Genomic DNA, 14,398 nt, shown 5'->3' on the forward strand with positions numbered 1-14,398 from the left:
AGGTGACCAACTCCCATTTACTTGCAATTTGAGTTGTACCTTTGAAAGTCTCTCTCACTATGTCCTTTAGACCAGTGGCTCTCAACCTTTCCAGACTACTGAATCCCTTTCAGGAGTCTGATTTGTCTTGTATACCTCCAGGTCACACCTCACTTAAAATCTACTTGCTTACAAAATCAGACATAAAAGTATTAAGGTGTCACAGCACACTATTACTGAAAAATTGCTTCCTTTCTCATTTTTATGGAATTAAAATTATAATTAAATTATAATTAAAAATAAAGCAATTGGAATATAAATATTGTACTTACATTTGAGTGTATAGCATATAGAGCAGTATAAACAAGTCATTGACTGTATGAAATTTTATTTTGTACTGACTTTGCTAGTGCTTTTTCTGTAGCCTGTTGTAAAACTAGGTAAATATCTAGATGAGTTGATGTACCCCTGGAAGACCTCTGCATACTCCTGATAGAGAACTACGGCTTTAGACCCACAAGCCAGGGAGTCCAGTATTCAATAGCCTTTAATAGGTTTTCAACTTTACACATCAGATCGGAAAACATTTTTCAGAGCCTGTTGAAAATAATGGCTTATTATGGTTGAGAGAGCCAGCTCAGGACGAGGGTGCAGCAAGCTCCCAGAACACTGCATGCTCTGCTGATTCAAAAACTGGTGGGTGGGTCGGTGTGGGTGTGTGATCATATACATAAAATAACAGAAATCTGACAACTATCATGTTTTGCCCATAACTGCAAATAATTTTTTAAACACTTTCTAATATTAGGTTATTAATATTTTGAAAGGAGAGAATTCAATTCTGAGAACTTAGATATTTTAAAATTGTAATATGCATTCAATAGTATTGAAAGAACAGAATTTACCTCGCATTGTTGTCCAGACAAAGATATTCCCTTGGATCCTCAGCACTAGCATTGGTGGTTTTTACACCTTTATCAATAAATAAGCCAGCCTGAAACAAGTAAAGAAAGAAACAAATAATTTACCTGACCCGGCCCCAGATAGCTTTACAAAATTATCTTTCGCGATAAATCTGAAATTGAGTTCACAAAACAGTGAGTCACTGCGTGTACAATGCTGGGTTTGTTTGTTTTTTTAAACATACTCTCTTTAGTTCTCTATTTCCCTTAGCTAACATAGCCTTGGGAAATATATCTCAAATAATACTTAGTGCTATCACAGGACTGAAAATGTTCATGGAAATACTATATTTAGAATTCATTAAAAACATTTGAAATCTGTTATTTTCAAATGTTATTAACTCTTCTACTGCATAGTCACCTCACAAAAACTTGAAGTCTTGGCTTAGAATATTCCCTACCTTCAACCACATTTTAGTATAAATAGGAATGTGTGATTTGGTTTAAGAACCTCTATTATAATATGCTTCTGATTTGAATACAAGTTTGTCCAACTCAGAATAATTGCCTTCAAATTTTCAAATAGAACTGTTTTTAATGTACAGCCCCCAAAAGCTGTGCATCCATGCTGTGATACTGTCACTGTTATTTGGAGCAGGAAAGACTATTATAACCAGAAAAGTAAAAAAGAAAGAAAAAAGTCAGTTTCTAACATCCCAAAGTATATGGTATGTAAAATTTACTGTTTAGGACTTGACTTTCAGAGAACTCTTATTATGTCACCTTTAAGCTAATATAGATGGGTAAAGAAATACCTAGATGGCTTTAAGTATCAGAAGGGTAGCCTTGTTAGTCTGTATCCACAAAAACAACGCCGAGTCCGATGGTACCTTAAAGACTAACAGATTTATTTGGGCATAAGCTTTCGTGGGTAAAAACCCACTCCTTCAGATACCTGGAAGAAGTGGATTTTTACCCACGAAAGCTTATGCCCAAATAAATCTGTTAGTCTTTAAGGTGCCACCGGACTCCGTGTTGTTTTTCTAGATGGTTTTATAAAATCAAGATGTAAATCGCCATACAGAGCAGCTACCATGAAATTATAATGCTTTTTATTGAAGGGCTCACTGTGAATTTATAAGGCAAAAAATGTAGAAGAGACAGTATCTTATTTTGTCAACTGAAGTTTACTAATTTAAATAAATTGGAATGACTTTCAATGGCTCAAGAGTCCCTTGCGTATACCCACTGGTACCATAGATTTGAGCTGTGGCCAAACTACCATATGAAATCATCTATGGGCTTCTCAAGTCAAATACTGTGAGACAATAAAGAAGCACTTTAAGTCTGTGTGAGAATGACCCAAGGGAAACAGGTCACTGACAGTTTATGAACTACATCTTTCAGTTCATAGCCACCCTGATCTGTGTATACCTTGATTCTCAAGGATCATTGTACTTCGAAGTGCCAAATGACAGCCTTAAAACACTGAGCAGTATCTCAGATTTCAATGTTCAGAAACTAACAATTTCTGTCAGCACATTATGCAAAAACTATAAATTATGGATTTTTGTTTTCGGTGTAATTCAACAACTCCCCACCTTTTAAAAAAAAGAGAATATTAAACACCAAAACTACTTTGAGGACGAGCATTACAAGGGACTGCACAAGTACCCGATTATACTATGCGCTGCACTACTAGACAACCAATTTCAAGAAGAGCAAGCTTTCAGTCACCTCTCTTTGCCATTATGATTTTTTTGTTTAATCATGTAGGTCTTAATACTGAAATATTATAGTTATTAAAGCCCAGGTATCAAGCTATTAGTACACTACCTTAAAATTAGAATGAACTCTGTTGTTATAGAAGATGCCTAATGGTGTAAGTTCTGCTTTGGTTTCAGGATATAAACCATGAGAATCTCCCGTTGAAATCTTGTGGAACAAATACCATATTCCAGCATCCTGCAAAGAAGAGGGTGAGAACACATTTTAAAAGTGACAATGATCTGTCTAGTGCCAGCATGTTTAAATCATTATTACTGCTATATTGACCTCTCCAACAAATCAAATGCATTTTAAACATAATTTACATGTCTCAAACAATAATAAAATGAAAACACAACCGATATCCTTTCACAATGAATTCCACATTAAATCGTGTCTGAAGAAAAGACCTGTCTGCAGTATAACTAAAAATGGGGGAGGGGGGGGGAGAGGGGGAGGCTGTATGCATCATTACATGGTTACACAGAAAAAGGAAAATTTTAGCCACAAAGATCTCCTAATTTTGAACATTTCAAGTGTGAACTCAAAGTCACTAGGAAAAATTGTAACCTTTTGCATTTCAACAACACATTACATTTCTGTGTACTCAATCATATTTTTGTTCAGCTAGCTAATCATTTTATTGTAGAATATACACAAATATTTTCTACTTATTTGTCTTTAAGAATTGCTCACTATGCCCATATCAAGATTTAATGATACAGCAAAAAAACCTCCCAAGAGCTTTAAAAAAAATTGAGAAGTCTGGCCAGTTCAGAGTTCTGAGCCAATAATATTCAACAATTATTTCAAACACCTGTGTCGCTCTCCATCTTCTCTCAATTCCCCAAGCAACCACTCTTAAAAGTGACATTTACCAGTTAGCAGAAGCCTGCAACCCTCCACCCCGTATGTTACTCTGCATGTGAGGTGGCCAGGACACAGTAGTGGAGTAGTAGCCTCTGCAGTCCTAGTACACCAGGGGAGAGTTCCATGCCATCTCTGAATGCGCTAATATGGTGTGACTAAAAGATCTGAGCTCTTAAGTAAAACCCTCCTGTAGGGAATGCTCAAGAGCAATAGGGATGCTCTATCCAAAAGGCTTGAACAGTGGCTATAGAGCTGCTGCGCTGTACCCTACAGTTTGCCACCGGGGAGAAGAGAATGATTATAAGTCACCAAAACCCTACTTATGTTCTATATCTGGTGATAGAAGGGTCTCATCATTCTAGGATTTGTGTTCTGCTTGTCACAGCATTTTAGGTATCTGTGTTGAGAAACAACAGACTAACGCATAGCCAAGACAATTAACACATCTCAGTCCACTGTAATAAAAAAAACAGCACAGCTATTTTGGATTCCACTGAATATGACTCAAATTTTAAGTCCTGAACAGTAGCCACACAATACACTAACAATATAAACTACAGAAAATATCAAAGCCTTAATATTAACATGGATGTATTCATAATATCCCTTGTTCACAAATGATTCACTATACACACTGTCACAAATATAAGAATTAATAATTCAGAAAAGGAAGAATTAACTTCTTTTCTCTTCAGAACAGAGATGTTCAGTATCTTTCAAATGCCCATTTAGAAGAGACAGCTTGCATGTAAAATGCCATTGTACTTCTAAACATAAAAAGAAATACACCTACACGTGAAACTTTGAAATGCCTACCTTTTTAATAGAGTATGCCTTAGTTATCTGAAATATGAATAGTTTGTGTCAAAGAATATCTATGTGCCTCACCTGTGAACCTGCTGCTGCATTATTTATAAGATGATTGTTGGGATGAGCAATCCAGAATGTTGAAACAGCCCTGCAATATATTATTCAGAAACAATAAATAATTCAGACGCTACAAATGGTAAAATCCCTACAGAAAATTTAGCATTCATATCTAGCAAATTAGTGAGTGCTAATTTGACATACAAAGCAAATCTGTCATGAACTTCAAGTAAGCAATCATGAAGAAAGCCATATTTTCCTAAAGAAAATTGTCTCCATTTCTTTCAGAAGTCCTCCTGCAAGCTCCTGTTTAAAGTAGTTAAAATACTACATGCAATGATAAACCATTTTGTTAATAAGTGGCATAATCTTATTTGGCTTTTACAGAAGAAATCAGATACTTTAATTTATGAATTAAGCATTAAAAATGGTGGTTTCAGAGAGTCTGGTCCCTTGCATGAGAATAAGGAAATAGCCTGAAGAGAAGTCTGCTGAATTAGGTACCATATCAAATAGTGACTGTATTTCAACACAGTTGTTCATATATTCTATTTGTGTTGTTCACATTGTTAATGCTTTTTTCTAAATAGCAATGTTGTATTCCAGCTGTCCACCTTTGGTAGCCTACATAAAAAAAAAAAAAATCGTGCCTATTTGTAGAGCAACAAGAGATTTTCAAAAATGTAATTACTGCAACTAATTTGATTTTCTTTTCTTAGCCAGATACTCACATGCAGTCTGTGGCTGGCACTGGAACATAATTTCCATACACTTTATCCCTAATGGCCATACACATGGTGCTATTCCTGTCTGTGGGAAGAAGAGTGCCTGGTTTGGTGACTAGTCCAAGGTTGTGGAACAGAATATTCCTCTGTTCAATGCCATCCTCTAGGAAGAAACAGTGGCCTAGTGTGTCATAACCAATGGTGTCCTTTATCTGCAGAAATACAAGTTCATTATGTCATTAGCAATAGCATTCATTTGAGATTTATTTGACAAGTGCCAGTTAGTTTTACTATCTTGGCATAACTGCAAAATGAAGTTTCAATATCAGCAATAAGGGCTAAGTCAAATGTCAAGTTTTATTTGTTCCCCAGAGACTTTTTCTGAAGATGTTGGCTCACTGCAAGTCTCTAAAAATTCAATTAGAAAGACCAAGACTTGTCACAAAAGTTACTGTTTACACCTGGTAATTATGCATTAACTTTTTAGTCATGTTGTACACATTTAAACTGAAAAATGGAATAAAGTATTTTCACACCGACTGTGCTTTCTAACATTTACTTTCAAACAATTTGAAATGGCATCTCTTTCATGGCACCTACCAACAAGCCATTAGTTGCATGAATTGTCACACATCTGGAGAAACAATGATGAATGGAAAGGCCTTCCAGATAAGTCCTGAAGCTATAACCTCCTTTCTCATCCACATCCCCACAGCGGTGGAAGTGAACAGGGTAACTTCCTATTAGTTGCTGGCCCATTTGCCTCAGTTCCACATGGGAGAGATGAACAGATGTGAAATTCTTCAAAATCTGGAGTGTGTAACAAGAAGATTTAACTGAATAATCAATTACACTTTTAAACTGGTAAAAGTTTAAATTTAAAGCCATAGTGAACTGATTTCCTCCATGCACAAACAAGTACAGTGGAATATTACAAGAATCAGTCTGAAGAATCTTCATGTTTTGCTTTATATCCAGATCTATAAATTGGTGACCTTCATAAACGAGACATGCACATAAGCAAAATGTTCATGTTACCAAAACAAAAAAAGTTTCATCAGGAATTTTATTGCTACAGCAAGTCAGTTTTAAATGGCTCTTACTGGAATTCTCACAAATTGCACATTCTTTACAGACAGCCAAATGGTAGTCAAACAAGAAAGAATTTTTCTCCTTATATACACAAAAGTTGTATTGATTTAACTAAATTGGTATAGAAATTGATTTAATTAAACATGTGCAATCGTATGGACACTCAAACTAATTTAAGCATCTACACAAAGGGATTGCACGGTTTAGAAATGGAATTAACTTGGTGCAACTTTCTTGTGCATACAAGACCTTAGAGAGATAATAAAATCCAGTTACTAATCTGTTCCTTTAAAATGAATCCTCTGTGATTACTATAAGCAAGGGACAAAACCTGAACTCTCACTATAAGGGACTTAGCAAAACCAGAAGACTTCTAGACTTTTATTTTATTACAACATTCCTTGAAGCAAATACTCCAGTTTAAATTTCCAGTAGAATTTTGTTATAACTGCACTTTCAATTACTCAGATTCCCAAACAATTCTCCATTTGATTAAAACCCTCAATAATCAATCCCCGTAACACCACAAGTGTCCTTGAGGGGGCCACTTAGGGATCCGGGGCAAAATCAGTACTTGGTCCTGCTAGTGAAGGCAGGGGGCTGGACTCGATGACCTTTCAAGGTCCCTTCCAGTTCTAGGAGATAGGATATCTCCATAAGCAGGGCCAAGAACATAAATGTTTGTCCTGCCTTGAGCAGCGGGTTGGACTAGATGACCTCTTGAGGTCCCTTCCAACTCTGATATTCTATGATTCTAAGTGAGGACTGTAAAGGAGTGAGAATCCTTTCTGCATCAAAATGACACACTAAACTAAAACAAAATCCAGACTATACCAGCTCATGTGTGGCCAACCCTCACAAGGGAAGTCACTATGCAAGTCTGTGTCTACAGCACTAACACTTTTGTCAGTAAAGCTTTTGTTGGTCAGGGATATGAAAAAAAACACACACCCTTGACCGACATAAGTTTCACCGACAAAAGTGTTGGCGTGGACAGCGCTATGTCAGCAGGAGATACTCTTTCGCAGACATAGCTACTGCCGATCGTTGAGGGTGGGAGAGCACTCTCCCGTCAGCATAGAGCCGCTACAGAGGAGACCTTACAGCAGCTCAACTACAGCAGTACAGCTGTGCCACTGTAAGATCTGTAGTGTAGACATAGCTTAAGTCTGCAGTTTTAGACACAAGAGGTGCTCTTTTGCTACATGACAATGGGCAATCCCCTCAGAACTATGGACTTTCACATTAAATTGCATAATTGGCTAGTACACAGCTAAGTATTGTACATCAAAAATTGTTAAGGTTATGGAATTGCACAAAAAACAATTGGGCAACTGCAACTATTTCTTCTTCCTTCTGTCTTAAAAAAGTCAACTAAATGCTAATGCTTAGAGTTATGTGAAGTTAAGTTTGCAAATTTAACGACAAATCAAGAACTTTAAGTTCTCATTGTAATATTAACTTACCCACATTGCACATTTGAGGGCTTGTGAATTAGACTGTCAAATATAAATACCTTAAAAAACACACTATTACATGTTGTGGGCAAGTTAAAGAAGCAGTGATTGACCATTTCAACTTTTTAGCTGCTGAGCTTATATTTACCACTTCGTCTTTCTAATAGCTTTATTGAGAGAGACAAGCTTTCGAGCCACACAGGCATTTAGGACCAGTGTAATGCTGACGGCTGACAGAAATCGGCCTTGCTGCATTTGCTCCCAATTAACATCAGTTGAGGATCTGGCCCTTAATGTTTAAACACACACAGTAATGCAACATTAAAGCTACAAATTAAGGCCTGACTCGGATGTACAGTACAACACTTATACCGTTCTTTCCATGTAAAGGGATCTTATCAGCCTGTAGTTTCTACTGAGCCCAGACATTTTAACTAATTGTAATAGCCTATTTTACAAATTAACAAAAGCTGAAAAATGCTTTGTGGTAGATGTTTTTATAAACAAATGCTAATGTAAATTTAGCAACATCTGCCCAACTATTCAGAAAAGACTCACAAGAACAATTTAACAACTCTGATGTCTCAGAATATTTGTTTTCTATTCCATCTTCATTCATCAATTTGAGTTATTGCAGCAGTCAAAGACCAGCTTTGTAATGCTGACAACTTGTCAACATCTTTCTCCACTGCATTATCTTAATCACAATAGGAAACTTAAAACCCAATTTATTCCCCTCCCACAAAACAAAGCCTGCAGCACAAGAGAGACTGTAGATCTTTCCCACCATTATTTCCCGCATTATGAAACTAAAATCTATACCCCCACACTTAAAAAAGGAGACTAAGCCTGTGACAAAAACAAAAAAACAAAAAAAATAAACCCACAGTGAAAGCAAAGGAATTTGCATTTTAAAAGGACGAAGCCTCAAACATTTCTAACATCTACTGGGCAAAACCATAACACCTCAATCACTCCTTGCATTTAATCCCATTGCAATGAATATGGGAAGTTTTATCTTTAACCCAGCTTCCCAAACTGTGGGTCTCAACCCCAAATGGGGTTGCACCATCAGCAAATGGGGTTGAAGTGATCCCTAGTGTGGGGAGGACACCATTCTGCTCTGCACTGTGTGACCTCGCATGTATGGTGTGTGTGAGGTCACGGTGCATGGGGGACACCATTTTGCTCTACAAAATAGTATCCTCCATACAGCATGACCTCACATGCATCATAAATATGAGGTTCCGCTGTGCAGAAGAGCCATTTTGTAGAGCAAAATGGTGTCCTCCATGCACAGTGACCTCACGTGCAGCGTATGTCAAGTCATGCTGGGCAGCGGAGGCTATTTTGCTCTTCAAACTGGCATCCTTCATGCTGTCTGGGGTCCCGGGAGGAAATCAATTAAAATGTGGTCATACCAGCAAAACGTTTGGGAATCCCTGCTTTAACCACTAGTTTCCATACTACTGCTTTCCATCTCAGCCTTAATCTTCCTTTAACATATAGCCATGCAAGATATACGAAATGGTAACACTAATGCTCCTTCTATATCCCTTTATTTTAGTAAAGGACTCTTGGTTTTGGGTGCCCAACAGGAGATGCCATAAAAGGGCCCAAATTTTCAGATGGTATGTGCTCAGCACTTTTTGAAAATCAAGCTCCATTAAAGTGACTCAGGTTGGGTACCCAAAACCAGTCACTTTTGAAGATCTTGCCCTTTGTATATTAAACCATCCATGCATTGAACAATACACAATATAAACATAAGCAACAGGCTTCTAACAACATTATACACATTAATATTTCCTTGTCCCTGCTTCTTCAGTCTAATTCTTGGCAAATGAATTCCAGTTTTATGAAAGATGAGAAGAAATATTGATAGAACCACTCAGTGAGAATTTAGTGAATATCAGGTTAGAGGATATTGAAACAAAGTAGACCCCCCCACCACCACCACCCCAAATTTAGAATTAATACTTTGAGGATGACTTTTGAGCCAATCTAAGGAAACTACTTAAAAGTTTTTCAAACCTTGATTTGTCCACCAAATGTATCGTAATTGAAGTATTGACACTGATTGCCAGCATAGCAGGACTTTTCTGTCTCTCCCTTGATTAGGATATTCCTAGTGAGAACTCCAACCTCTGCCCTCATGTCCACTCCATCAATGACATCTCCCATATGAAGGAACTGGGGATTTTCTGTTCAAAAAGTCAGTTCAAGAAAAAAAAAAATAGTGTAGATGACCAACTTAACTTCTCATCCATTAAAACCAGAAATGTAACTTGTTAGCTTACATAACATGCTCACTTAAACAACTGGAAGATAGGGCAGGCAACATTGTATTTTAAAACCTCTTGGAATACTGGGTACCTGAATCCTAATGTTCTGATTGGTTAACAAACACTCCTCATCAGAGATGAAGAGTCCACTACCACAGACAAAATACACATCACTGGCAGGTGATAAACATCAAGCAACAAATATCTGTTGCCACGGGGTTCTGTACAGAAGGCAACACTCTCTCCATAAAGCAGAGGGCTGCTGAAGAGGAGACTGGGTACCAGGAACAGCAGCAGCTTTCCTATAACCAGGTTTTTAGATTGTAGTCGATTTAATGATAGGTAAGCACTCAACAGTGCACTGAGAGAACTACTAGGGACTAGTATCCTCCCCACAGGGGAAAGAAGGGGGGTCCTGAAGAGGATGAGAGTTAAAGCTTCCCCATGAGACTGAAAGAGGGTGGCAGTAACCTTCCTTTAATCAGGAAATAGAAGTGAAGAAATGGAAAAGATTAAGGATGTTTAAATTATTAAAAACATAACTTATAAAAACAGTAGGATTTCAAAGGAGAAGTTGCTTTAAAAAAAAAAGTATCAATTGGCTAATCTTTCCCACACAGAATAATCATAAAACCTGGAAGTGTGTGATAACTGATTAGTAAATTCAAACACCTTTTCAAGATCAATGGCCTGGACCCTGCAAAGACGTGTGTACATGCTTAGTCTTATTTGCTGTGGGTAGCCCCACTGACGTCAGTGGGACTCCTCACAGTATATAAAGCCAGCCTACATGCACAACAGTGCAGGGCCTAATTCAGCAAAACTTTAAACACTCATTAAAAAACTACTGAAAGAAAATTCCCAGACTCGTTGCTCCATTTATTTTTCTAATGTGGCTCCTTCCTAAATGGGAGAAACATTGCCATCACAGTTAAAAATCCTAATTAAAAAGGTCTTTAAAAACCAACAACAAAAACTTTCATCTATTTTGGTCCTCACTCACAAATTCCTCTGAAATATTAACCCTCATTTGTCTATATTATGTGAAGTATTATCCCAGTAAGCCTAAAACTACAAATGGGCACTTCTTTTATTTTTCCATTTATCTCTGTATTTATAGGCAACTTCTCCCCTTAACACAAAGCTGACATCTCGGTCACAGCTGCCTCTGACTGCTACAGAAACAGTCCAGCTGAAAAATTTCAATAGGAACACTTCTCATCCTATGCCTAATGTTATGTAAAACTGACCAGAACTGGTAACTTTTCCTTGCAGCTGACAATCTTTGCTCATTCTCTTCCCCACCCTTCAAAAAAGAATGATGGAGAGGAGACAGGAAAGCAAACGGAGGCATTCTTCAAAAAATACTTTCCCCTAACTTCTGTATCCTACAAGTATTACATGGGCTACCAAAATTTAAGGAAGGGAAATACTAAAATTTTCCTTTTGGTGGCAAACTAAACTATCAAATTGCTTCACTTTTTCATGTTTGTACAAGATACAAATAGCAGGTGAGAAGAGGCCTATTCAAGGTATAATTTAACCATACTCTTCACCCCCTCCCCCCCACCAAACTGAGGAGAGAATTTGGCTTGACAAGTTTTGCATGACTTCCAATAAAAATAAAAATGCCTTGGGGCATAATAAAAATTTCCCTTTACTGTCTGCCTTACTTGGTTTCAAATTACTAGAAAAGAGCACTCAAGTTAATGCTGAAAAGTAGTAAGATCGGCCAATTTACCATTTTTATGAAAGTGCTAAAGCTCCAAATTACTCTTCCTTTCAGAAGGTGTGCACATTGTACTTGACTCCCTAGTATAAGCCCTGTAAAAAAAATGTTACTGACAAGCTCTGTAAGAGCAACTCTAGAGTGAATCATACATGGACTAAAAGGTACGTTTTCCAGGGTGAAATGTATTTATAAATACTAAGTTTAGAAGGTGACTGAAATACAACATGATTCCATATAGTGAATTACACACTGTATCCCAAATGTTGAGTTAAAGAATAGCTTCAAAGTGGGGAAAAAAAGGGGGACAGACAAGGAATACATTTTGGAGGACGTGAAAAACACATGGTGATTCAGTAAGGAGAGGAGATACAAAAATGCTGTCCCAGATGGCAAGACGGTACACTTTTTCCACCAACACTGGAAAGACATTTTCAGAACAAGAAAGAGGAAATTGGATCCAGAACAAATAGGAAGACGGACCTGTTTAGGAGGGGAACAAATTTGGTTGTACTTCTTCCATACATGAGAGCAAATGAGGAGCAGCATTCCACAGATACTGGAGACTGGAGGCTAGGACTCAGAGGCTAGAGAATTAAGTTCTTATATAGTCAAGATGAGAAGATGTTGTTGCAACAACATGTGTTTCACCAGAGGCACAGAGGCAGTAAGAAACAGAGTTGCAATCAGAGGAGAAAGACGAAAATTCAGGAAGTAAGGATGATATTATGATTACAAGCAGTGGAAACAAATAAGAGTTCGAGTCTAAAAGAGAAAGAGGGGAGATAAGAGTTGTGTTTGAAGGTGCTCATATTGTCCAAGGCAAAGTCATAAATCTGAGAGGCCAACAGGACAGACAGAGGTATCCTTAGGTGTCAAATTATATGGTGAGTTGATCAATGTTAAAAGTGATTGAGGGTAAGGGTAAAGCCATGAGATGAAGAGGAAGAAAGCTCAAGATTTGAGACTTGCACGCCCTTCCACAGAGGAAAAGTTTTGGCTTGAAAGGGGGGGGCACAGAGTATAAGAAAACCAGAGATGCCCATACAGTAGTCTCAGAGGATGGAGTGGGCTGCAGAGGCAAAATGGGGGGTGGAGGTGGGGTCCATGTTCCCCCTGCCCAATTTTTGCCAGAGTTTGCTGGTCCTGCTTGGTCACATTGTGCAGCCGTGGCCCCGCCCTGCACGGCAACAGCTAGAGCTGGCAAACTGGGAGCTGTACTGTTGCTGTGAGGAGAAGCAGCAGCACACAGCTGGGAACTGAGGGGCTGCTGAGAGTAAGAGAGGGGGACGTGTAGGCAGGGGCATGATGCAAGCTGTTGGGAAGGGCACTTTTAATTGTGCCCCACCCCGCACTTGCAGCAAGCACAAGTCATCTCGGCACTACAATGAAGTCAAACAGAATGGAGTCTCAGGCAGTAAAAAAAGAAATCATCAACTACATATAGGAGAGACATTTCTGTGTTATGTCCAGAACAAAGACAATTTGCAACCAGTCAGAGATCCACTGCGTGAGAAGAGATCTGAGATGAGTCACTGGCATAAATATTTTGCTGAAAAAAGAAAAAAGAAAAAAAAGATTTACAAAGAGAAAATCAGAGTCAAAGGAAGGTTTTATTTAAAAAAAGAGGATATATCATGGCACATTTAAAGAGCTAACAAAGGCACTAGAAGCAAAGGAATTGAAAATCACAACAACTCAGGGAGCAAAGGTGGGGAGATAGAACCAAATGAGAAGTTATTTTTAGGATCAGATTGTTTCTGAAATATCCACTGAGAAAAGTAAAGAGGAAAAAGGAAAAGAGGCAAACTGGAGTGTTCGTGAGTGTGAAGTTAACATTGTCACAAATCATGACAACTATATACTAAAAGAATGAAATGTATTTCTCGCATATAGCTGGGGAAAGTCTGGGAGGGGAGGGAGAGATGGATGAATGGTCTGAGCCTGTCACTGGGAAGAGTTTACTGTTCCCAGTATAAGAGGCCATTTCAGGGCATTATCCTAATTAGTACATAAAGTTTTCACCCCTCTACAGAGTCACACTGTACGTACCTTACATTTTCATCAGTCTCCTACCTTTGACTTTGACCTGATATCTGCTACACTCTGGACAGGGAAGGAGAGTGAATTCCTCTGCTTGATACATTGAATAGTCGGTGCTTGCAACTACAATCTGGTCTTCAGGCTCCCACTTACTAACATCCTCCAACAGATCTAGTATCACTCCATCTATAGCCTCTACCTGGAAACCTGAACGTGGGACACCTAAAAAGGAAAAACGATGCATGCAGCAATATATAAAGCTATAATTTCAAATGTCATCTACTTTACAAATACTTAGTTACTTTAACTAATAAGGAACTCAGATATTTAACTAACATTTTCCAAAATGTAAGAAGCCTTCTAGTATGGTACTGCTCTGAAAAGGGATTATGTAAAATGGCCTTGAGGGCTTCATGTTTGGCGAGTCTGAGTCAGATGTAATGATCTCATTTTACCAGTAGAAATGATAGGCTGAAAGGCAGAAAAGCTTGTGTGTAAAACCTGGGATCGCAGAACAAAGCTGGGTACTTTCCTTATGCATCACCACCACCAGAAGAAAGACTTGGCAAGCCAAGGGTCACAAGTGCACACCCTTCACTGGGTTTGCACAGATACAGGGTCTCAAATTAATTCTGTTGATACATGTGCAGGAAGAGGGATCTGGGGCAAAAATAAGTACTTG

The 14,398-nt window shown here is 38.1% G+C and overlaps 1 protein-coding gene across 3 annotated transcripts in view; it reads right to left on the minus strand.

Annotated features, from left to right (window-relative positions):
- The window catches only part of CEMIP2 (cell migration inducing hyaluronidase 2), an 84,442-nt gene that overhangs the window by 18,337 nt on the left and 51,707 nt on the right, over nt 1-14,398 (minus strand). For all 3 annotated transcript variants that reach the window (XM_034773218.1, XM_034773219.1, XM_034773220.1), the window contains exons 6-12: nt 13,750-13,938; nt 9,694-9,863; nt 5,711-5,920; nt 5,117-5,322; nt 4,407-4,476; nt 2,718-2,846; nt 885-973 (exon numbers count right to left, since the gene is read on the minus strand). In XM_034773218.1, the coding sequence (XP_034629109.1) occupies nt 885-973; nt 2,718-2,846; nt 4,407-4,476; nt 5,117-5,322; nt 5,711-5,920; nt 9,694-9,863; nt 13,750-13,938 (1,063 nt within the window). The remainder of the gene's footprint in view (nt 1-884; nt 974-2,717; nt 2,847-4,406; nt 4,477-5,116; nt 5,323-5,710; nt 5,921-9,693; nt 9,864-13,749; nt 13,939-14,398) is intronic.

This window comes from Trachemys scripta, chromosome 6 (assembly GCF_013100865.1).
Source record: "Trachemys scripta elegans isolate TJP31775 chromosome 6, CAS_Tse_1.0, whole genome shotgun sequence".
In the NCBI taxonomy this organism is placed as follows: Eukaryota; Metazoa; Chordata; order Testudines; family Emydidae; genus Trachemys; species Trachemys scripta.